At 42.7% G+C, this 24,767-nt stretch overlaps 3 protein-coding genes across 5 annotated transcripts; 2 read left to right on the plus strand and 1 right to left on the minus strand.

The window, feature by feature from the left end:
* The first annotated feature begins 2,916 nt into the window (after positions 1 to 2,916).
* On the plus strand, positions 2,917 to 8,570 carry BLOC1S6 (biogenesis of lysosomal organelles complex 1 subunit 6). Its single transcript, XM_071568663.1, has 5 exons — positions 2,917 to 3,143; positions 3,834 to 3,978; positions 4,990 to 5,077; positions 5,837 to 5,923; positions 6,680 to 8,570. Exons 1-5 carry the CDS (start codon positions 3,077 to 3,079, stop codon positions 6,797 to 6,799), a joined length of 507 nt encoding a protein of 168 aa, XP_071424764.1. The 5' UTR covers positions 2,917 to 3,076; the 3' UTR covers positions 6,800 to 8,570.
* A 3,249-nt stretch (positions 8,571 to 11,819) lies between these two features.
* On the plus strand, positions 11,820 to 21,371 carry SQOR (sulfide quinone oxidoreductase). Of its 3 annotated transcripts, none has more exons than XM_071568161.1 (11): positions 11,820 to 11,907; positions 12,379 to 12,431; positions 13,953 to 14,202; positions 14,532 to 14,702; positions 15,160 to 15,213; positions 16,772 to 16,966; positions 17,857 to 18,066; positions 18,507 to 18,690; positions 19,493 to 19,560; positions 20,413 to 20,591; positions 20,922 to 21,371. In XM_071568161.1, exons 3-11 carry the CDS (start codon positions 13,972 to 13,974, stop codon positions 20,977 to 20,979), a joined length of 1,350 nt encoding a protein of 449 aa, XP_071424262.1. In that variant the 5' UTR covers positions 11,820 to 11,907; positions 12,379 to 12,431; positions 13,953 to 13,971; the 3' UTR covers positions 20,980 to 21,371. The 3 variants fall into 3 exon arrangements, with proteins under 3 accessions (XP_071424262.1, XP_071424263.1, XP_071424264.1); XM_071568162.1 differs by lacking the exon at positions 11,820 to 11,907 and adding an exon at positions 11,986 to 12,043; XM_071568163.1 differs by lacking the exons at positions 11,820 to 11,907; positions 12,379 to 12,431 and adding an exon at positions 12,447 to 12,663.
* A 308-nt stretch (positions 21,372 to 21,679) lies between these two features.
* Positions 21,680 to 24,539, minus strand: NMRK2 (nicotinamide riboside kinase 2). The gene is made up of 8 exons (XM_071568164.1): positions 24,247 to 24,539; positions 24,004 to 24,094; positions 23,624 to 23,669; positions 23,296 to 23,482; positions 23,019 to 23,090; positions 22,257 to 22,363; positions 21,963 to 22,054; positions 21,680 to 21,851 (listed from the first exon to the last, which is right to left on the minus strand). The coding sequence occupies exons 1-8, from the start codon at positions 24,270 to 24,272 to the stop codon at positions 21,846 to 21,848; spliced, it is 627 nt and encodes a 208-aa protein (XP_071424265.1). The 5' UTR covers positions 24,273 to 24,539; the 3' UTR covers positions 21,680 to 21,845.
* Positions 24,540 to 24,767: the final 228 nt, after the last annotated feature.

Genomic DNA, 24,767 nt, shown 5'->3' on the forward strand with positions numbered 1-24,767 from the left:
CCGCATATTCAGCACCAGTTTGTACCCATGGCAAGATTTTGTTTTACTGCATTCAGCCAGTTCCCTAAGTCAAAAACATTTCTAGAAAAACACCCCTGTCTGAGGCAAAGCACATATCCTGTTTTTTGACTTGGTTGAAGGAAGTTCCCAAGTGAAGACTGGAGACCTTCACAGAAGTGCAAGATTTTGGGGAAAGGCACTCCCTTTCTGGTCAAGGGCTGATAGCAGATTCTGGCGGGTGTCGGGGCAGTGCTGCAGGATGAGCCCCTTCTTGGAACAGGCCCTGCAGGAGGGGAGTCCTGTGTGGTAAACTGGCCTTGGGTGGAGGTTGCTTGTTGTTTTTCTCCATCCAAAACTAAACAGTATGATCCTTTGTCTGAGCTCCCTTGCCACTTCACAATGTGATTGTTTTTCTGAGCATGCAATCGCAAGCTATTGTTCCTCATGTAGCTAATGAAGTGCCACCCCCAGCCCTCTCATCCACCTTGTAATTCCCCCATCAGGACTACCAGCACAACTCTGGGGAGCCAGACAATGAACTGGGTCCCTGAAATGTGCCAGAACAAAAAAATATATATTGAAAGGCTTTGGGGTATATTTGTATGGGTAACTGAGGCTGCTTCTGTGACTACAACTTGCACAGACATCCATATCACGACTGAGGGGGCAGTGAACAGTGCGGGAGCCAAGGAAAGTATTCCCAGCTGTGTTCCAGTTCACGCATTTTAAAGTTTCTCTTCTTTCTGGGTGATTTAACTCACTCCGAGTTTCACCACTTGTACCAGCACAAGTGAGGACAGACAGATACAAACAGCCAGGTTCCAGAAGCCACCAAAACAACTGCTTTTGAGACTGAAAATGCCTCGCTGCTTCTACAGGAACAGAAACTTCCAGCACTGAGGAAGGGTACTAAGATGGGGGGACATAACACCATAACACCCTAAATCAGTGTCCCAAGGCTTGCCAGCTGACCTTTTACTGAGTAACTAAGACCACATTTTTCTGAAGTGTTGTCAAGAACCAGGTCATACCTTGACAAAATGAACTTTTGTGGAACAGAACCTGCTGCACTCCATTTCTTTATTGTGACAGCCAAGGCTGTACTTTTTCAGTAGTCTCGTTTACTTAATAAGGACAGAGAGTCTTTAAGAGGTTACCTATTCATGTGAAGTATTTCCTTTTCATTTTGTCATCCCTGAAGTCATGCAGCACTTCCAAAGCTGATGGTTTTAAAATAACTTATTTGCTATACAATTCAAGCTAACTTCCTCCATTTTCAGTCAGATTCCTCAAGTGGGCCGAGGTTATGATGGATGTAATTGCTTCCTTCAGTTACAACAATAAAATCCAAAATGTGTGTGATAGTGTTGCATTAAGGGTTTCTGAACACAGTTGCTACAACATGAAATGAAAAGGAATCACAATTATTTGGTGTTACAGTTGTACATACATAGGCACTGGAGAAATAGTTATTGTGAAACAGAGAGCATTTTGCAGAGGAAAAGGAAAAAGAAAGGCTTTCTGTCAGTCTTTTTTGGAGCATTTGGGTTGATAAATAGTTAAATTTTCATTTGTCTAGAAAACCAGATAGCAATTTTCTATTCCAATCCTTAGTCTATTTCTGCAAGACGTGGGAAGGCCTGGAACAGGCAAAGCAGGAGCACAAATCTGAAACTCCCACATCTCAAGTGAGAATATTTCAGAGTTATTATCTCACTTGTTCTTACTAGAAATTCCATCTGGAAGCTGAAAAGTCTTTCCCAGCGAAACTTTCAATAAGCCTTTTTTTTTCTCCCTCACCAAAAGAAACTTGAAGTTGTTAACGAGTTGTAATTGAGAATTTGAGTCTGTTTAAGTTAATTGACAGGTTTCTGTTGTTGCTTCTTTTTAAAGCAAACACAGAAAAACGGGTAAGTTTTTAATCTGATGATGGAATAGTGATATAATCATGATCAATAGTTAATTAGAATATGCATACGGAGAAAAATAGTAATGAATTTTTAAGAATCTTGCTGTTAAAAACGTCAGTTTTAAGGCTGTCAGATCGTCTCAAAAGTCCACTTTTTGCCTTGCTCTGTTTCTGAAGAGCGTTAGGGGGACTGCCTGCATTTAATTTAATCTTGAAGGTTTGTGGATTTGTGGAAATACTGCATTCCAAAAACTTCCTGAGTGGTTCCTTCATTAATTTCTTTCTATAGTTGCACCTGCATTTCCTGAAAATACCTTTATGGGTAATAGAGGTAAAAAATATCAATCCTACCATACCATATGAGTGTTGTTTCATGTAAAGAAAAAAACAACTTGCAAGTTATTTATTATCGCTCTTAGAGACTGTTAGGGGAGATGCAGAGATAGTTACATACACATAATTAGTTAGTTATTGCCTAAGAAACAAAAGTTACAAGTAGCGAACAGTCTGCGTGGTTTCTGGAGAATAACAGCAGCGCAGGAGGAAGGGTGTCACTCAGAAGGGTCCCCCTGCAGTGGTTTTGGTTGTTTTTTCCCGTGGCAGCGGAGCGTGCCGGGGCGGTCCCGGGGGGATGTGACAGTGCCATTGTCCCTCGGCCTTGTCAGCGCTGGCAGCGCAGGGCGGGGGCTCTGCAGGGCTGGCACCGCTCACATGGGGCTCGGGCGGGTCCGGCACCTCGGGCAGCGCAGCCCCGACACGGCCCGCGGTGTCCGCGCCCGCCAGTGCCCGTCACCCCTGCACGGCACTGTCACCCCTGCACGGCACTGCCACCCTCGCAGGACACTGCCACCCTCGCAGGCACTGCCATCGCTCACACGGCACTGCCACCCCTGCACGGCACTGCCACCCTCGCAGGCACTGCCATCGCTCACACGGCACTGCCACCCTCGCAGGCACTGCCACCCCTCCCACGTCATCCTCGTCACCCACACGCCACTTCCGCGCCCGGCGCGGCCCCGGTGCGCTGTCTATGGTGCGGCGGGGCGGGGCGGGAGCCGCGGCCGCCCCGCTCGCTGAGGGGACCGGACCCGCCTCCCCGCGCCGCGGGCTCGGCCAGCCCGGCCTCCCCCAGCCCTGCCCTGCCGTGCCCTGCCCGCAGCGGCGGCGATGAGCGGCGCGGAGCGGCCCGACGGGACGGAGGCGGCGGCCGCGGGCGGCCCCGGGCGCTCGCCAGGTACGTCGGGGCCGGGCCGGGCCGGGCCGAGGAGAGGCTGCGGCCGCCCCCGGTGCTACGGCCGGGCCCGCTCGGGGCCAAGTGCGCGCCGCTGCCAACGCCCCTCCCGAGCGCCGAGGCCTGCGGGTGGAAGGGCTTTATCTCCGAAAGCTTTGAGCGCAGTGAGCGGTCACAGCGTGCCCGGACTGAAGTTGCAGGGGCTCTTAACCAGTTCCTGCAGACTCTCGAAGTTCAGCATGTGAGGAGCTCCTCGTGTGTTTTGAGTGACAGCGAAGACCTTTCAAAGGCCTAGTCTGTGCTCTGACTTTGAAAGCAAAGGTGTGGGGGTGTTAATGCTTGGACCAGACCAGGACAACTGATGTTGCCCCTGTTGTTTCCTCGGTAGACTGGAGCACTTTGGGGTTTTGTTTTTTTTTGTAAGAAGTCTTTCAAGTACTCTTATTTCCCTCTTCTTCTTCTGCTGGATTTCAGACAAAAAGGTTTACCAGGAAGCCCGTGATATTGGAGTGGGAATAAGGGAGGAATAAAGAGGGGGAGGAAAAAGGAAGCACAATTTAATTAATAAAGTGCAGAGAATTTAAACTTCACTGTTGAAATGCTTTTGTTTTTTTAAACAGGAAAATACAGCTGCTGTAGGTGATACAATGTGTGCTGATCTGTCACATTCAACCTCGATGTTCTTTGGTTTAGGTTCTGGTGATGCATCCCCAGATGAAGGAGTAGTGGAAGATCTGCCTTTAATAGATGAGAAAGCTGTGGAGCAGCTGACCGAAGGATTGATTTCCCATTACCTGCCTGATCTTCAGCGATCAAAATCAGCACTGCAGGAACTTACGTAAGCAGATTTTTAAAACCAACTTCCTCGACATGCATATTTTGTTTGCCACTTTTTTCCATATAAAGTGCCAGCTCACCTTGACTGGTATATAGTTTATCACAGCATTTCCGTGTCCTAACGGGAGCAGCATGAACAGTTAAGTGATCTGCAACAGCACTGGTAGTATATAATCTGCAATGTAGCCTGTGAGCACTTTGAAGAATGTATAACACTGGAACACTAAAATCCCCGAAGCTGGGTATAGCAGAAGACATGTAGATTTCTTAAATACTTGTTCTCTTCTTAATGGAAAATCTGCTGAAAGCTGGATTTATTTTGCTTGCAGAGATGCAGTTTGATATATTGTTTTTTTGTCCAGTCTCTAATCTGTGTTACAAAAGATACACTTGAAAAATAAAAGTAAGCTGAGAATTCTTTGTACATTGGTGTCTCATTGATAACTGAGAGTAGCTGATTTCAAATGCAGACTGGATCTTCCACGGGTACAGAGATACTGGAAAGGGCTTCACACAGGTTGATTTCAGATTTTGCAGGGTACCTTGGTTTGGGTCTCACTGTGCATGATATGGTTATCCTGCTGCAAGGACAGCCTGTGTCTGGAGAGATCTGAGCTGATTTGTGCAGGATGGAGTATCCTCAAACAGCACCAAGGATCCACACAAGTTCTATACAGAAATAATTTGGCCCTGCAGCATGACACAGAGGCACACAAGTGGAAAGTCAAAAGCTAATTGTTCTTCCTTTCATTCAGCCACTGCAACCTCTTCAGGGATTTGGGGTATTCACCCATACTGTATGATGCCAGCTGAATTCATGTACTCAGCTGGGATTTTTCTAAAACCATTTTCTTGTGTCTTTATTGAAATCACCTAGAAGTGCATAAGAAGAATCTGATATTGGGAAGTGTGTATTTATATTGTTATGATTAAAAGTCCTATTTATTTAAAGAGCCTGTTGAAAAACATGTATGCTGCTTTACTTTGGGTTTTTGCATTTTTTTTGTTTTAGTCAGAACCAGGTGGTATTACTGGAAACATTAGAACAAGAGATTTCAAAATTCAAAGAGTGTAACTCCATTCTTGAAATCAATGCTTTGGTAAGTACCCCTAAAGCCTTTTTAAATCTCTGTTAGTGTATATTTTTCTTGCTGAAGCATTTGTAGCAACTTGTGTATTTTCCTTGTTCTTAGTAGTCTACAGGAAGGAAATGAATGAGTTCAGATACTTGGGACAAATTGTTGCAGGGGAGGCTGGGAACCAGCATATTTCACTTAAATAGGAAGGGCACTGGGAAGAGAGGGCGGGCTCAGTCAGCCAGCAGCAGTAAGACTTGTTGTTCAAAGCCAGCACCCAAAGCAAATGGACACCTTTTTCTGATAGGATGGAGTTCTGTGGACCTCCCAAAAGCAGCAGGAAAGGTGCCTAAAACACTCATATATAGTGCATGAAGTGGTCAGATTTTTATTTTGTTTAATGAATCTTAATTTGATAGATTACAGTTTCTTCTTGTTGAGATATGATGTATATTAATACGTGTAATCTGTAAATTTATATACAAACTTGATCCTATTTGATGCATTAGCAAACTGTTCTGGTAATCACTCCCAGAGAGGTGGTGGATTCACCATCCCTGGAGGTTTTTAAACTGAGATTGGCCGTGGCACTGAGTGCCATGATCTGGTAAAGGGACTGGAGTTGGACCAAGGGTTGGACTCGATGATCTCGGAGGTCTTTTCCAATCCAATCGATTCTTTGATTCTATGATTCTATATTTTTGATTGCCATTTAGCTGTGTCCCTTTATAAAACAACTATTCCAGCTTGACAGTCACTGCTTTAACAGTTACGTTTTTTAAGTTTTCAGAAGCTAAACACTATCACAACAAGTTGGTGAATATTAGAAATGAAATGATGATGATCCATGAGAAGACATCAAAGTTAAAAGTGAGTGGAATAAATATTTTTACTTTCCAGTATAGATATTTACTTATGTGTTATTGACTTCCAACTTTTACTTTGGATGCATGCTGAAAGTTCTGATTAAAATAGAATTTTATTTTAAAGGATGTTTTTAGTATCACCAAGCCATGTGTGTTTTTAAACTTCCACTTACTCCTAGTGGTGCTCAAGCAATTTACACATCTGAACTACTTGTAAATCTCAGTGTTGTCATCGTGTTTAGGTGGTATAAGAATCGTGCTTAATCCACTCCATTCCAACTAGTTTTCTTTGTTGCTTCAGTTTTTTTTTTCTAATGAAAACTAGATTGTCATAAATGTAAGAATTTCTCATTCTATTTAATGTAGTTCTGACAGTACTGTAAGTTCACTGACTTCATGCTGTATGGATAGTCTCAGGTTACATTCTGGCAATATTAGCACTTCAGTATTTTCAACAAGAGGATTTCTTCTTCCAAGCAACACATTGCCTGGTAATCACCTTGTCTGGGATACTCAAAGGATGACTTTTAGTGAGACTAAAGGGAATCCAGTTTGTATTTTCCCAGGGCAGCTCAGACTTGGCATTTCTGAACAGTAGGCTGAAATTGGGAGGGACAAAGCAAAAATGAACAGTTTATGCAACATTTAGTCATAAAGAGAGTGGATTGGAGAATAAGATGTTAAGAGAAAGGGAGGGATTTCGTTGGCAGTTCAAGCTTAAATATAAACTTACAATTATTTTCTTGTCCTTTCTTTTTAGAAAAGAGCACTTAAGCTGCAACAAAAGAGGCAGAAGGAAGAACTAGAACGAGAGCAGCAACGTGAGAAGGAACTTGAAAGAGAGAAACAGTTAACAGCAAAACCTGCAAAAAGGACATGAAAGCAGAGCATGCAGCAACTTGTCTGAATTAATAATTTCTGCATTCTCTGGAATTAAGGCAGACTTTGGTTAAACTGGTCTATAGTTGTTACTAGCAACAGTCTACTCTATGGTATTATAAATTCCAGAATGGTAACGATAGGGTTGGTAACATTTACGTTTTTTCATTTCAGCCTTTCAAGTTGCCTTCTTTTGTAATGCTATGCAGTTTGATATTCTTATAATGTAAGTTGATTTTTTTATATATATATGTATATAGGAGAACTCAGGCATCATAGCTTTTAAATACCCATCAATTCCCTTTTCATCTATTCTTCTGATGTTCAAAATTCTGAGAGATATTTGATGACTGGCACACACGTTTTTCAGACAAAATACAGAATACTAGTTAAAGTTCATTTCTCATCCCTGGACTGCACTGACTGCCTGTCTCACTGAAACTTCCTTGTTTCAGGCAGTTGGCATCTGCCTTTGATCATAAATACTGACTTCATATGCAGCCTTGACTTGAGCCATCTTGGACAAACTCAAGAAACTTCCTGTGTATTTGTCTGAAAACTCACTTACTGCAGCAATCTTTCTTTTCTTTGTCATCAGGTAACTTAAGAACAGCTTTAAAGAAACATCTGAATAAGTTCCCAGCTGAATGGATTGAAAAGGGGGAAACAAAACACTAAAGATTGTCAAAATTTATGTGTGCACAATTCAGAGATTAATGAATTTGAGCTTCCACAAACATTTGAGTCAAACCACGGAACTGTTGCTTCTGCAGTGTTTTATGAGGAAGGCCTGTGGGGTCTAAGCATATTTTTGTGAGGTTAGAAGTTGTCATTTCTTCATCTTGGGTGACAAAACATAACCAAAACTAACCAATTTCCATTTAATGTGGAATTCAGTTACCTGTAGGAAGACTACTGCATTTAATATTTTTTCCTTAACAAATGAATCATTTGCTCTGCAGAGTAATGTAAGAGAATTTTTGTTACGCTTTCCTCACCCAAACTGATGATTATTAGTGTATATTGATGATAAACTTGGAATGGAGGTTGACAGCCATTTCTCTGAATGTAATTCCTATCTTGCAGCACTTGGTGTAAACTCTCATTCCAATGAATGTACATGTTGTCTAAACTGGTAAAAGAGCTTTAAACTATTTGTTCCTACAGTCTAACAAGCTAGTTATTTTATATCTGTGTTAATTTTTAAGTAATAGTGTAAGGAGTGTCTTTTGAAGTAAGATAAAGGGTAAGCTATGTAAAGTTTTACTTAAAATATGTATGGGAAGGTATCAGAGGGGCACAGTCAATTTTGCTTCTGGTTGAGATGACTTACACAGTGTACACCTGCCTGGACTCTTCTGTGTTATAATTTTCTCCTAATTTCCTGTTCTTAATATTTGTCATCTTTTTCAAACAAGTACCAATCCAGCATGCAAGGTAAACTGAGGTGATACTTTGGGACAAAGAGAACAAACTACTTAAAGCAGTCTGAAGAGACACTGAAATGCTGTTACTGAAGCAGTATTAGATTAAAACTTTCCACAGGTATTTTTCCCTTAAGTTGACTTCTGTCTATTAATTGCCAGTGGATTGTTGGCCTGTGCTGTGGTTTGTATATTTCTAAGAGAAATGTAAAGAATTTCCACAGTCCATTTTTTGGAGCAGAATGTATATAAGTAAATGTTGTCTAAATATTTTATTTTGTAATGTAATTTCAAAATCAGATTCTGGGAATTTAAACAGTTCTCATTAAAGTATATCAGAAAACCAGATGCCTCAGTATCCAAATCAGGATTGAATTCCTTTGGTATTTCTTGACTTGTGTTCTTCCATCTAGAATTCAGTTTACTGTGTAGAGTCTCTCTCTGTGAAGAACTGCAGGGTTTTTTATTTTGTTTCAAAAATCATGGCTACTTTTACTGAACCTAGAGAATTCTAAGCATAGAAATTGATGCTTTTGCAATTGCACATTTCAGCATTTCTTTGGAATAGCTTGGGATCAAAGGAAGAAAAGCTGGCAGTGCTTGCCTGAGAAGTCACATACACATACGTAAAAATATAATGGATTAACTTTTCCTATTAGAGTATAGTAAAATCTGTTTTTTCTATGAATAAGGAACTAATTTAATAAATGACTTTTCTGTAATAAAGGGGAAGAAAAGAATAAAAATACATAGGGGAAAGTTTGTTCAGTTTACATAACTTATATTAATAAGCTCTCAAATTACTTCAGTCAAAACTACGATTCATTATCTCTCTGATGTTGTTCCCCCAAATACTCTTGTGTCTTAGTGCATAAAAGTAAATACTGCATTGGATGAATTTAAGATATTGACATCTACAATTGTGTGCTTGCATTAACATGCACAGCTACAGTGAGCAATTCAATTGCTGCATATATTTAGTCTTGCTTGATTTTATACAGGATTTCTTATCAAATAGATAAATGTGGTAACATTAGGCATTTCTTACTGGCTTCTATTCCATCAACATGAGAAGGTGCAGCTTGCTGGGGTTTTTTTTAGAAACAGATAAAATGGCAGCTTTGAATCAGTTTTGGGGGTTTTTTTGTACTATTTTATACTCAGTGTACTCACTTGGTTTTAAACTATCAAGTCATAACAGCAGAACTAAGGCACATAACTGTGCAGTAACTATCTGAGTATTTATTCTGTAAAGTTCTACAAGTTTCGGAGTTACCATGGCTCACTGGGGAATCTTGCTTTTATCACTGCTGTTGTCACTTGGGTTTCCCTACCTATAACGGAACAGCTTTACATGAGACAATTTTTAATTTGGTGAAAACTTGCTTTGTCACTAATAGGGATAGTCATAAGATGAATACTTGTTTTCTCTTGGAAAATGGCCACAGAACATTTTAGCTGGTTTTACCCTGTGTGCTGTGACCTAAATGAAAACAGCGTAAATAATAACATAAAGGCTGTTCTGTAGCTGTTCTGTTGGAATTCCAGCAGCTGAGAGAATTCTCTGTCAGATTTATTCTGAATTGTGCTTCAGTGGACAATTTCTGCCACTACTGCTTGCTTTGCAACACTGCTGGCTGTTCTTTATTTTAATTCTGAGCTTGGTGCTTTAATGCCTCACCTTGCAGGGGTCAGATTTTTTGAACCTCATTAAATCTGATTGCCTGTTTGATCTTTGTTGCATTCATTGCGTGAATATAATTGAATTACTGGTAAACACTTTGCAGGACTTGCAGTTAGTGATGTAAATCTTTAAGAATACAAATTATAGCAGAGTAAATATTAACAGGGGTATTTGTGCAAGGCAAAACAATACACACTAAGTTTCTTAGCCAGTATGTGAAGGTAGCAAAGATAGTTTGATTTTTTAATTTCCTCACTTTCAAATCAAAGCTTAAGGTGAAGTAAAGAGTTGAGTTTGGCCCAAATATCACTCCTTTCCAGTAGCTTGAAGTACATTTATACTTACTTTAATCTTCTCAGTCAATTAGTAGAAAAACATGTACCAAAACTGGACAGTCACATCACCACCACAACCATTGTATGTCTTCAAACCATCCTTTGTGACACCAGGGCAGCCAAGAACTCCTATGAGGTGACAAATTTAGTTTTCTGATATTCTCAGCCCTCCCACAGCAGCTCCCACCCTCTCATCCTGCCTGGACTTCCATGTTTTGTGAAGGTTTAGGCAGCACTCCCTGCAGCTGCAACAGCACTCCGTGCTAAAGGTGAGTAGTTTTTTTCATGTTTGGTTTGTGAGTTCTGTTTCTAAGTTATAATACTCATTTAAGTAATTTTTTTAATTAAAATTGTGGAGCATCTCCGTAAGAAGTCTGTGGGGAAATATGCATAACAGTATAGAGAAAGTATTTTCATATTTAAAGACAATTGTAAAATACATGTTTAAAAAACACAATGCAAGAATTTTCTTCTCTCATGGACAGAAGTGAGGATTGACCTCTTAGGAAAAAATATGGAAAAAAGGCTGTACTCTGACTTTACAAAGGCAGCTGGGAAGTTGAGAAACTCCTAAAAATTACAGAAGTGGGTAGTTTGGGTGTTTTAAAAGATGTGACTACAAACCATAGCGCGTTTTTTTCTCTTTAGAGAACTCACTGATATTGACAAAGATATGTAATGCCATGTAACGTTCTTAAAGATACTGTTTCTGTCTTCTTTCAGTACATTTTCTATCCAATAAAACCCATGAAAATATGGGTGTTCAGCAGCTTTGAAAAGTGAGCCTTTGCCTCTCACTGTCAGACCTCATTTATTATTAATTATTGATCTAGTAAGTGTGTTGGTGGCAGTTAAATGCCTCCCTGACACCCAATCCCATCAGATCTCGGAAGCCAAGCAAGGTCGTCAGTCCCGGTTAGTGCTTGGATGGAAGACCTCCTGGCAATACCGGGGGCTGTGGGTTCTCGTCCCGAGGACTTCACTGTCACCATCCAAGCTCGCTGAGCCGCGGACTTAACGGGTGGGGCCAGTTCTGTGCACGCTGTGCCTCCTGAAAAATCTGGGAAGGCTGGAAGGGCACACCCACGTGGGTAGAGCCCTTCCTAAAAATCTGCATTTACGAAGCCTAGCCATACATACATACAAGTGTTTTGGTGTTATTCTAGTAAAGTTTAATCATTCTGCTATTTTTCTGTCTATAGAAAAGGACAATTGATTGAAGTTCAGGGTTGCTGCTTACAGGTAACCTGATAAAACTCAGATATCGAAGTACCGGTGTTCTCTCCGTCACATCTCCCGTAGTGGTTGTGATTTTGGTTTAGGTCAGCCCCACGTGAGTGACCCGTGCTATGGGGGCCCAGGTGGGACTTCCAGGCTGGTGCCAGCAGAACACGCAGCTGGGTCTAGACCGGGAATTGGCAAGAGTCCAGTTTAGGACTGGAGTTTCAAAACTGGACGAGAAGCAGGGGTTTGGTGCGGTCGGTACTTGGCTGGAGGTGAGCGCCGCGCTCAGCACCTCGGGGGCCTCCGCGGGGCTGCGGGGAGCGGGACGGCCCCCCCTGCCAGAGCGTGGCCTTTGCCCGAGGCCGGGCAGCCCCGAACCCCGCCCCGCCGGGCCCCGCCGCTTATCGGGCCCTGCCCCGCCTCTGCCCGGCGCGGTGAGCAGGTGAGTGCGGAGTCGGCAGGGGGGGCCGAGGGGTGGGCGCTGCCCGGGAGGGGTGGGCGCTGCCCGGGAGGGGTGGGCGCTGCCCGAGAGGGGTCGGCGGCACCGGGCCAGCCCCGGGCAGGAGGCCCGGCCTTGGGTGAGGGGCGGCGGGGATGGGCTGGCCCCGGCGGGAGGGCCGAGTCCGGGAGGGCAGTCTGCAGGCCGCTGGGGGGACCGGCCGTGCCCCGGGGCTGTGCCCCTGACCGGGACAGCCGTGCAAGGACCGGGGTTCCGGTCTCGGGTGGGGCAGAGCCGCCCCCAGCGCTGCTCTGCGGGGCCCGGGGCTGCGCCGGGGGTGAGGCACTGCCTGCCGCGCTGGCACACGGGCAGGGGGGATGTTTAATCTGTGGCCGACTGTTTAAGGAATGGTTGCAATGATCTGTACGCGTGCTAGTAAGACTTTTCTAACTTTGTTCCAATTCCGCGCAATAGGTTGTTCACAAACTGGGGCAGTGGAGGAGTCAGTCCTGGAAGCTGAGCATATGGTGGGTACTGCGGAGAGGAAGGAACTGAAGTTGCACTGAGTGTCTGCACGAACTGCTGTGCTTGTGAAGTGTTTGTTCTGGGCATTATTTGACTTCATGAGGTACTGGGCCCTCCTGCTCGGTCTTAACTATGCACTTAAAGTGCATTTTCTTCAGTACTAAAGAGATTTATTCTAAAAGTATGCAAACAAGTAGCTTTAGAGTAAAAGGAAAAAGAGATTTATGAGTAGAGGTGAGTGTCCTGGGTTGAGCCACTGACTATCTTCCTGTTTAAAAAACACGTCTGTTTTTTAAAAAGGAGGGAAAGGGTGGGGTGGGAGGTAACTTTTAAATACTGACTCTCCTGTTAGAACTTACACTTTTGTGGACTTACTGTGAGTCACATGCCTGGATTTTCATCTGGCGCTATGTGAGCTCTGCTGCAGCGGCGTTACACAAGCTGCCAATGCTGTAACTACAGTGTCCTGAAAGCATTTTAGAACAGACTTACCTCTCTCTTCTGGTGACAGAACAAGTTTTAAACAGCAGAACTGTCCCAGGCTAAGCAGAGCCCTCACTAAGGTGGAGAACTGTTCTGCAGGGTTTGCCTTTTTAGGCAGTACTCGGAGACTTGAGGATCTTCATTAGGAATGTGATTTCATGCTATATAAGGCCAATGTCATGTTTTGTGCATAGTTTAAAGGATGATGGAAAAGTGTTAAAGTGGTCATATAAAAGCTTAACATTTCAGCTCAGTTCAGAAGGTTAGCTGTAATTTTTCTCCTTTACCTAATTTTTGTTCTGTAATTCCCCTGTTCCTCTTTCTCCTGGGTCCAAAGTAGAGAGTTGATGTTGTTGTTGACTGAATTGATCATCTGGCTGCTGTCTGACTTGGGAGTTTCATGGAAGCATTTTGCTGCTATTTTTAAAACAGCTGTCTACAAGTGATCCTTCAGATTGTTTCTGTATACTCTGAAACCACTGAGAAGCAACATAATGCAGCATTCACATCAGTTACACTGCTGTCATCTTGTGTGTGCTTATGAGCTTGCTTACATGAAAATCCATTTGATCAGAGGGATCATTCCTTAGTTAGCATTACAAAAATGGAGTTGTTCTCTTGCTCCAGAGTGTGTTGTCCACCAGTAGGGCACTGAGCCTGTTCTATGTGTTTCATAAACCCAGTGATCTACAATACCAAGCAAATTCTTGTTTCTTTTTGCAGCCCTCATCTCTTCAGGACTGTATTATTACTTGTGGGGTTACAGCATATGCACTGCCTGTGCTATAGAATCAGATACGATTTCTTGCTACAATAACCAGGAAATGTTCCTTTACTCATAGGAAATTTCAATTTCATGTCAGAGGCCATGATGGACCTTTTTCTTTTCTTTCCCAGATTGATTACAGTCCATTTTCAAATTGCTGGTTTAACTGCACCAAAAGGTTTAGTATTATAATTTCTGCCTTGAAGACATATCCAGGCATATATATAAATTCTACCTTCTGTAATTTTTGCTGATGCCTTTGCTTATTTTGTAGCTTCCCACTTTACTGAAAGATGTCAGCAATTGGAGTAGTGTCCTGTTGCTGTCTCCGTCCTGGTGTGTGGCTGCTGAAACCAGGGCTGCAGAAGATGAGCTCCTTTGGCTTACACACAGCAGCCAGGTGTGCTACCAAGGATTATTATGAAGTACTAGTGCTGGGTGGAGGTGCTGGTGGAATTGCCATGAGTGCTCGGATGAAGAGGAAAGTGGGGGCAGGAAATGTGGCTGTTGTTGAGCCAAGTAAGGTAAGTCTCCCAAAGCACTGAAAAGAAAAAGCATTTTACATATGGGACCAGATTGGTCTGATTCTCACCCCTCTCCAGCCCCACATGTATGTAACCATGGAGAGGAAGGCAACTAACCGTCTTAAAAGGTTTTGCATGAAGTTTGTTACTCCCTGAGATGTCTGCATCCCTCCAGCTTTTTCCTGCAAAACTCGTGGTTATTTATGCAACTTCTTCCGTTGAGAATAATGCAATGTTAAGGGCACATTGCTTCCCACGTGGAATGATGTGCCTTCATCTTAAAGTCCCCTAAAACAGTTCCTAGATGTCCACTTGAGCTTTTATTTCAGACTCATTACTACCAGCCCCTGTGGACCCTGGTTGGTGGTGGTGCAAAGCAGCTGGAGGCTTCCGCGCGTCCCACGGGAAGTGTAATGCCCAAAGGTGTGGAGTGGATCAAATCTCGAGTTACAGCACTGGATCCCGATAAGAACTGCGTCTGGCTGGAGAATGATGTCAAGGTAATAATGTAAAATTAAAAAAAAAAGGAAAAAGGTTTTTATTCTATGCCATGAGTTGTCTATCCATTTCCTGCAGATCCCCTTAAAACTGCCTGTTGAGCAAAACCTTTAGGAAGCTGTGAAATTCCACTTAGTCTTATGAGAAGTAATTGATCCTAAAATCTTTTTGTAATAAAAATTGTGGTTAGAATAACTGCAACTTAAAGTATCCTAAGTCTTTGCTGTGTTTATGGTGAACTGAACAGAAAAGATTGTCAGGTGTTTTGCTCCAGATACCTGAGTTTGTGTATAGCAGAGGCTGTGTGTGTAGCTCATAATGCAGTTTGCATTTTAACTAGATTTCTTAGAGCTTAAGTTACTAATGCTCCCTAGATCTCCTTCCCTTATGAATCTGTTGCTGTCAGATAATGCTTTGGTTTCTTTGTCTAAACTACTTTTTTTTTCCCTTACACAACAGGTATCTTACAAGTATCTGATAATTGCCCTTGGAATTAGTCTGCATTATGAAAAGGTATTTGTTTTACAGTAATCATGTTTTAGTAGTTTTAATAGCATCACGTGCATTCATTAAAGTAAATGGCTTCTCTGTACTTTTTGTACTGCAAGATATTGAACACTATATGAATTAAAGAGCCAGAAGACAGACTAATGACTACTTCTTCCACAGATCTCTGTAATAGCCCAAATTAACCATGGGAAGGTCTTTGAAGAGAACTTTGTTACATCTCTATGGTAATATTAGCAGCAAGTTAAATCTAGAACTTAAAGGCAGGCTGTAGTAAAGAGATAAGGCTTGTTGACTCTAGTCCAAAGCGTCTCTAATGTAACAGAATGAGGAACACACAGCAGTCAGTAAAATCTGTCCTGCAGAATTAATTTGACCTGCCCTCACCTTTCTTAAAGGATGCACTTCAAAAGGAACCAGCAGAGTTACCATGCTTGTGTTTAAACAGGCCCTGGGGCCCTTCCCTAGTGTTGAGTTTCCTGTACACTTCATACAGTGGCACTCACCGGGAAGTGTTGGCACAGGAATGACCACAGCAATGTGGAGGAGGAGGAGAACACAAAAGCAGGATGTCTGAGCAATTTGACTCATGTTTTTGCCTTAACCTGAATATGGTAACATATTTAATTATCTCTTTGAAAAGCTCCTAAGATATACATGAAACAAGAGCAGTCTCAGTTAACTACAGTCACACAGATAAATTCTGGTGATTAGGTCAGTGGAATGAGTTGTCTACGTGGTGTTCAGTGACCCTCAGTCCTCATATATATCGCTTCAGTACAACTTATTGAAAGTAAGTTCAATGTTCACTAGTAGAAGCCATGTAATACAGTTCATCACTGTAGTGAAAACTCATAGTAACAGGTTTATGGGGCTTTAAAACAAAAGTCACACTGTAAAAAGAGGGATGGTTTCTCTTCACCAGCAGCATACTTCCTGATGCACAGTGGAACATCCCAAACACATTGCCATGCATGTAACATAACTCCATTCTCTCACAGAATTTCTGTAATCCATTATTTTGAAATGTGTACAACACCCTTTCTCATAAGCTCAGGCCATAGAAAGAGAAGTAAGGAAGTAATTACTGTAGACAGTTTAATTACAATAACCATAGGCAAACACAGGTATCTGCAACTGACTACTGAAAAGTTTCATTCAGCTTATAAAGTTTCATAACTTTTTTTTTAACATGATTTTTACGTACAATGATGTGGCAGTGACTTTATAATCTTACTCTGAATTTCATAAACTAGTCTACAAAAACTTGGGTCTGCACTGAAGATGTATGTACAGATATTGCAGACTAAAGTAATTTCATGTATTCACTGTTACAAATGCTGTGTCTACTAAATGTTATATCTACTAAATATCTACTAAATTCTGAAGGAAATGCCAGTTTGATTGCTAGGCTTATTTTTAAAAATACCAACTAGCAGTAAGTATAGGCTTTCTCTTTGCTAGAAACTTCTTGTATAGCAGTTTCTCAGTCTGTATTTCATTCTTGTTGATGCTGACAAAATTTTTGCCATTTGTACTTTAACTCTTAATTTCTTTTTTGTAGATCAAAGGCTTGCCTGAGGGTTTTCATCACCCTAAAATAGGTTCCAATTATTCGATTCATACAGTAGAGAAAACATGGAAAGCTCTACAAGACTTTAAGGAAGGAAATGCTATCTTCACTTTTCCAAATACTCCAGTGAAGTGTGCAGGGGCTCCTCAGAAGATCATGTATTTATCAGATGCATACTGGAGGAAAGTAAGTATTTTACCCTCTCTGCCAGTGCTTGTTCCCACAGTTAGAAGGAAGGTTTGTTCTAAGGGTTTCATATTATCTTTAAAACAAATAAAACCACATGAGAGGATTGTGACTCAGGATAATGAAAGTGACTGAGTTTCTTTTTCTATTATTTATATATAGTGAATGTGGTAAATGGATTGTACATCAATATTTAATATATACTTAATACCTGAGAGACTTGTAAAATTCAGAATCCACAAAGAACTGCTTACCCTGCTTCCGGTGAGCTGCAGATACAACTGTTATCAGCCTAATTTATAGCTTCAGGTGCTGCACTGAAATAACACTGGTTGGAATTAGGTAATTCTTGTTACTTTAAGTACTTAGTACCTGTTGCCATTTGTCTTTCTACTAGTCTGAGACGTGGCTGTGCTTGCTCCTTGGGGCACACTGTCAGCATCAGGAGGAGACTTAGCCAGGCTGTTAAAGCAAGCTTAGTGGAAGCAAAAGACAACTTCAGATGGAAGTGTCAGGCTTCATATATGTTTAAGTTTCATGAGTTGTCTGCTGGGTGAGTACTTGAATAAGGCGTAGAAGGGAAGGTTTCAGAAAGCTGTATAGTAATGCTAAGCTGTGACAAGTGCTTAACCTGCATGCAGCAGTTCCTCGGTTCACTGCAGCCTCCTCTTCTCACGAGCAGTTTGTGCTTTCAGTACCTCACGCTGAAAGGGTCTACCTTCTACCATGATGTTAAATAGCTGTGTCTAAGACTTCTGATGTTAATGCTTCATTAATAACTGAACTGCATGTATAGTTCATCAGCTCTTTACTAGTGCAGCATGGTTCTTTTGTCTCTGCTCGCTTGTCACAGCTACTTGGTAACAAATGCTAATTTGATCTCTCTGCAGATGGGAAAACGTTCCAAAGCAAACATCATGTTCAACACTTCACTTGGTGTAATTTTTGGTGTTAAGAAGTATGCTGATGCATTGCTTGAAGTAATAAAGGAGAGGAATATTGCTGTTAACTATAAGCGTAACCTTGTAGAAGTTCGAGCAGACAAGCAAGAGGCTGTGTTTGAAAACTTGGACAAACCCGGAGAGACTGAAGTTCATCAGGTCAGAACCTTTCAGACCTCTAATTTGGTTCTATTTCTTTTCCTTGTGTACTGTAACATGACTTCCACACTATAATAACATAATGTTTGCTCTGTTGTGTACTGCTATTACTTCTTGAGAGTAACTAAAGTGGAAAGAAAAAAGTATTTCATACACTCTCCCTGGAGTCCTGTATGCTTTGGGAATGTTTCAGGTGTGGCTGGAGGAAGGCAAATTGCTGTTATGCAAATCCAAATGGAGTTGCTTGATAAGGTTCATGCTCATTAACTGATGTGCCTGAAACCTGAGAGCGAATTTTCATTCTATATATATTTGTGTTTAAAAACCCAAAACATCCCAAACCCAAGAAACTCTCTCCACACTGTGCTTATGGCCTTGTATCAACACAGATAGGGTTTGCCCTGATGAAATAGTAATGAGTGCCTCTTCTTTCTGTTTAGTATGGAATGCTTCATGTCACACCCCCAATGGGGCCACCTGCTGTACTCATCAACAGTCCTGTCTCAGATGAAGCTGGCTGGCTAGATGTAGATAAGGAAACTCTACAACATAAAAAGTATCCTAATGTCTTTGGCATTGGAGACTGCACCAACCTTCCAACATCAAAAACTGCTGCAGCTGTAGGTAAAGTTGCATGTGTATATTTGTGTGTGTAATGACAAGTGTGGATTCATAGTAAGCTTTTTGTCTAGTTTGCTACTCCCAAGGTCTTGACTTCAATTTAGAGCTTTCAGAGTCTCCTGGGCCAACTAATTAACTGCAGATCATGCTGATGCCACAAACCCACACAGTTCTATTCTTCCAGATGCCTCACAGATGAACTAATTTGATTTTGTGTGTTCACAGAATGTCACAAGTGTATTATTCTTGTATTCCATCATCATTCAGTAACAAAACTTTATCTTAGCACCTCATGCATATGTGTCAGCTAACCCATAAGTCTCTATCAAAGATCACATGTTCTGTCCTTTTAGCCACAGGTTCCACTATAGAAAAAAACCACTTTAGGTGTATGGTGTCAAAACTGAAAAAAGGCAACTAAAAGGGTGGAAAGAAAGACAGGATATACAGTACATTATTGGTGCAACTTAAGAAAGAGGAAGTCAACTATTTGAGCAAACAGGTCTACAACACTTCCCTTACAGCACTCAAAAAGAAATTCAGTGTTTGAGAAGACTGAGCAAGTATAATTTACCATAGAATGGGCATAGCCTAAAAGTATCAGCTCAAGTTCCTTAATGTCCAGAGCAGTACGGCCAAAGCATTAGTCCATTTTTTGTTTAATCTGGGACTGTAAAGTTACATGTAAGTTCAGTTGCAGCTGAACTGTCCAGCAAATGCCTGGCTACTGGTGTTCGCTTTAGTAGTCACAACCATCACTGCCTGAAACAAAGCCTTAGTACCTTTTTTTTTTCCTCTTATGTAGCTGCCCAGTCTGGAGTCCTTGATAAAACTATTTCTCTGGTAATGAAGAACCAGTTGCCAGCTAAAAAGGTATTCACAGCTCTTGTCTTAGTGAGAAATTGTCTTGAATGTTTTCTCCCTTCTAATGCAGGAAGTCTTGCAAGCAGCTGAGCCGTGTGAACAGGAAGGGAGGGAGGGTTTTGCAGCAGCAGTTGGGTGCTAAATGGCTCCACGCTGCACCTCAGAATAGCAACTTAATTGCACAACTTACGTTCTTGATACTGCCATTAAAAACATGATCTATTGGATTCCCTGACTTGGGAAAGCAGCTTAAAGGCCGATTAGTCTGGTTTCTCCACCAGCGTAGGTGACTAATGTAATCCCTACTCCAGGAACTCTTGTAAATTTGCTTCCTCTGTGTAGGACACAATCTTTTAAGGAGTTATATTGAGTTTTGTACTACAGTTGTTAAGCCTATAACTATGTTCAAATCTCTCTTTGAGCCTTTGATTTTACATGTGGCTTCTTAATTAATATTCCTTGGGGCACTAACCTGAATATCCTGCGATCCTCTGGAAATTCTTGCAACTAGATTCAATACCCTGTTTGTGCCTGTTAAAGCAAACACCAGCTCCCATCCTGATCTGGTTATCTGTTCTGCTGGTTACCATAACCAACAATTAGTGACATAAAGCCCTCTTGTTCTAGGTTAGTGCTAATTTAAGCAGTGTTGTCAAGCAAACCTACGTTTGAAATAGTGGCTTAGTATTATGGTTATTAAACCATAACTGCCTTAGCAGCCTTTCAACATCACTGGTATTAACCCTGTAAATGCAAAACCTTGTAGTAACTTATTTTGAAATGTGTTCTCCATAGTGCTTGTAATACCTCAGTATTTAGGCTTTGCTCAGATGAATGAAAAGTGGGTATTTTTCATTGCAGTATGATGGATATACTTCCTGCCCGCTAGTAACAGGCTACAACAAGGTGATTCTGGCAGAGTTTGACTACAATGCTCAGCCTCTGGAGACCTTTCCCATTGACCAGAGTAAAGAGAGAGTAACCATGTATCATATGAAAGCTGATATGATGCCTTTTCTCTATTGGAATGCACTACTTAAGTAAGTATTTCAATTCTGTGATGAGTCAGAAAAAAACCACCAAGCTGTTTTAGTTTAGTTCCTTCCTGGAATAGAAGCAAACCAGGTACCATCCTCAGTTACAACGAGGACCTGGATTTACTGAGGATTGTGGGCACTTTTGATAGTAGCAGGGGGGTTCAAGCAGAACAAAGCTGAATTACAGAGGAGGGCACCCATTGCCAAACTGAAAAACCAAGACAAATCTCCACCCTCTCTTAGCAGTATGGTATCTTACAGAAATAAACAAAAACATTCTCCCCAAACCCTACTTGGAGAGTAAATACACAAAACAACTCTGTCTGTTTCTAGGGGATACTGGGGAGGACCAGCTCCCTTCAGAAAGCTTATGCATCTGGGCTTGAAGTAACTGCTGGTTGTCAGTGTTGGTCAAATCCTTCTGAAGAAAACAGACTGGTGTCACATTGGATCAATATGTATCTTCCCTCTTGGAATACCTAGTAGACCCTTCTTTTTTTAAAATTTGTCCTAAAATCACTGTTTGTTTTACTATGGATTGACCCTCCATTATCATCTTTCATTGATCTTTTACATAAACCAAGGCCTTAAACTACTTCTGTATTTACAGAGGAACCATAACCCACAGAACACTACAGAAACTTCAAGCACAACCAATACTTTTAAAGTTGTTGTGTATGTGAAATTTTTTTCCTTACTCTAAACTGAATTGTCTGCATCTGAGATCAATGTATGCACTGGATTTAAGTGTGATTTAATGCTAGTAAAATGGCCTGAAAGTCTCCTATTGTTCTCTCATTTTTGAAGAACAAAATCCACCCTAATTTCTAAGCATACTTGCTGCCTAATTACATGGATTATAGCAATTCATGCAGGGTACTGAGATGAAAGAAGTCAAAGCAGTGTATGTGTATATGGATACATACACACACTCCCCCAGGACAGTTATGCCCTTCACATCAGTTCCACTATAATATTTTAACCTGTGGCACTAAGAACATTGTGAAAAGAGTCGCCAGTAGACTGGAGAGTGGGAGAAGACTGAGATCAGAGACTAGATACTAGATTGAAGCACAATTTAGGATCACAGACAAGGGGGAAGTGCTTTTTAATTATGACCATAGAGAACTCAGTTTCCAAGGGAAGGTTGAGCAGAGTTGAACTTGAGTCTTCACAGAAGCTGGAACTTTAGTGGCAGTCAGGTAGACAGCGTGGGGCAAACAGGAGTCTTCTTCACTCACAAGAATCAGCAGCAGCTTATTTCTAAGTAGAAAGATACAAATGAACATATTTTAAGTTTTCAGTTTAATGCTTTTTCAACACAGGCTTTAAAAGGGTTGCCTTTGAATTGCAATTATAAGCACAAACATGTACCTGGGTGTTAAGTAATTCTTCAATCTTATTCTGGATCTGCCCATACACATCATTAAACAGCTCATCTCTTGATTTTGTCCCATTCAAATGCACTGAAAGTAAAATAAAGAGAGCTATAACACTGTCTCTGTAAGCTTACCAGATCTTAATTTAAAATGCAGGCATCTGACTGCTGTCAGAGAAATATACTCCCTGCACCTGCTGCATTCACCTCCTCTCATGCATCTAACCACAGTGTGTAAAGAGCAGGTCTGAAAAGCAATCTCAAAAGTGCTTTTGTCATTAAAGACTTACCCACATCAACTCCAAGTTCTTCCATTATCTTCCTGTGCTTTACATACATAGGCCAAACGTGGCCATCAAACAATCCAGGTGGATCTGGTACAGTGTAATTCCTTGAACTGTAAATTAAGGCACTGTTACTTAAAAGTAGTCTAATTATAGTTCAGAAAAATGAGAGATACTTCACTGTTTTGCAACACAATAACCTGACCCTGCTGCCTCCAGTGTGGTTTCTGAGCTTATCAAAAGTCAGTATTTAGCAAGCACAAAGATACCCAAATAAGTTGGAATTTGATGTGCAAGTTAAAAGTGTTCTAGATTCAAAAAGAGTTCCCAAGACAGACTGATCTAAACATTGATGAGTAAATTCTTAATGCTTTAGCAGAACTTTGGGTAAAGTAGCTGTTTGCTTATTCCTTTTGAAATGTAACTTCAAGTTTAATACATTTCATTTGCATTAAGAACAGAGTATGTGTAGAACGATACAGCCCAGTGTAAAGCCCCAGACAGTTCAAGATCTGGAACCCTGTCACTGAAAAACCTGCAAGGGAGAAAGCCATGGGAAAGGTCTGTGCAGAAACTGAGCATTACATACACCAACACAACAGCTTGGTAGGAAGTTTTGGTTTAGTTTGGTGAAGGAAGCTACAGTTTTCTAACACAACAGCTACACTAGCATTTATTCCTTTACTGCTTCTGATCTAAAAGCTTCAAAGCCTTGCAGAGAGTAAGGTGCTACTGAGCTAACAAGGGAACTCAGAAAGACAAATTTACCTTCTTCTCCTTTTACACTCTTCGTATGGAATGGAAAGAAAGTACCGATGGTGGAATACATCAATCAGTGGCCTGAAAAAAGACACATGTCGAAGAAGTAAAACACATCCATTTCCTGTACCTAGAGCGACCTTCAGACTAATGACACCTGAACTCGGCAGCAGTCAATGCCAGCTGCTACCTCCTGGTTTACAACAGGCCTTTTTACTTCCTTGGAGGTTTGTCCATCACATAAAATAATGTAAAAATCAAGAGGTATGAATACACATTTGATTACCTGTAGGTGTAAAGCAGGAAGCCCTCAACAATAAGAATGTGGATTGTCTCCTCTCCTCCCTCCTTATCTTGCAAGATCTGGGCATCCAGTGTGTTGTTGATCCCATGAGAACGTTCAAATTTGACTGGGTTTTTTATCCAAGCATTTATGGTGCTCATCATAGCTTCCATATCTAATGCACTAATCACTAAGACAAAACAAAGAATCATCATTAAATAGCAATTAAATATTATCCAGTAATACAGTCAGTACAAAACAGCACACATAAAGAATCAAAATACTCGAAGTTTTTGAGTTATGCTTTGATAACACTGTAACAAAGGCTTACCATCATACTGTTTAAACCCATCTTCAACTTCTATTTCATCCTGGGGCTGAAATAGTAACAGAAAAAACCTACTTGGTCAGGACAACTACCGAGAAGCATAATACCCATTTTAAAGCAAAACTCAAGATCCAAACCCTGAAGCTACAACAAAAAAAATACTCTTAACCCTCCACAAGGTTCCGTTGCATGCAGATAAAAAGCAGCAGTACGAGACTCAGATAAAGCCGCCCACTGCTCTATCTTGCCGCCGACACGAGCCCGGCGGGGCCGGGGCGCTCCGGAGGCTCCCCGGGCCCTGCGGCGGCGGCGCAGCGCGGGCAGCGCGCCAGAGGCGCGGGCGGTCACCCCGCGCCCTCCCGCGGCCTGCAGGGCCCGCTCACCTTGAAGAAGTCGTCCTGGTGCACCACGCTGCAGTTGGGCAGGGCCCGCATCAGCCGGCGCGTCAGGGTGGTCTTGCCGCCGTTGGTGACCCTGCGGCGAGAGCGCGGCCGTCGGGAAGCGCCACGTGGGGACTAACATCCCCCCCCCACCTTCCCGGCACTGCGGAACCAGGAGGGCCGGGAGAAGGGACCCGTACCCGCCCCGCACCCCGAGCCGCCGCCCCGCCCGGGCCCCGCTCTCACCCGCCGATGCCGATAATGATGTTCATGGCGTGTCCCGCGGCCGCTCGGCCCGACTCCTACCGCCTGTTCCTGAGGGGCGGGGTGGGGGGACACCCGGTATCGCCGGTACCGGCCGCCTACGAGCCTGAGCCGGGACCCGGGCAGGGGGAGGAAGGGGCCGGAGAAGAGGAGAAGGTGGAGAGGGGAGAGGCCAAACGTCAACTGCCGGGCCGCGCCATGGTGCTCCGAGCAGCAGCAGGGCCGGTCCGCGCCGCGCCGCGCGCTCCGCAAAGGGGGGCGGTGCCCGCGCGCGCGCGCCTTCCCCTCGCGCCCCGCCGCGCCCATTGGGCGGCCGCCGCCGCTGCTCAGCCAATGGGAAGCGGCGCGGCGCGGGCGCCCGGCGGTGATTGGCTGGGGAGCGCTCCGTCAGGCACGGCGGCGTTCTGGCGCGGCCGCTGGGGGGCGCCCGGGCGGCGCGGGCCGGGCCGGGCGGGGACGGGAGGGCGGGGCCGTAGCGCCCTCAGGCGGCTGTGGCGGCGCAG

Source organism: Pithys albifrons, chromosome 13 (genome assembly GCF_047495875.1).
Source record: "Pithys albifrons albifrons isolate INPA30051 chromosome 13, PitAlb_v1, whole genome shotgun sequence".
Lineage (NCBI taxonomy): Eukaryota > Metazoa > Chordata > Aves > Passeriformes > Thamnophilidae > Pithys > Pithys albifrons.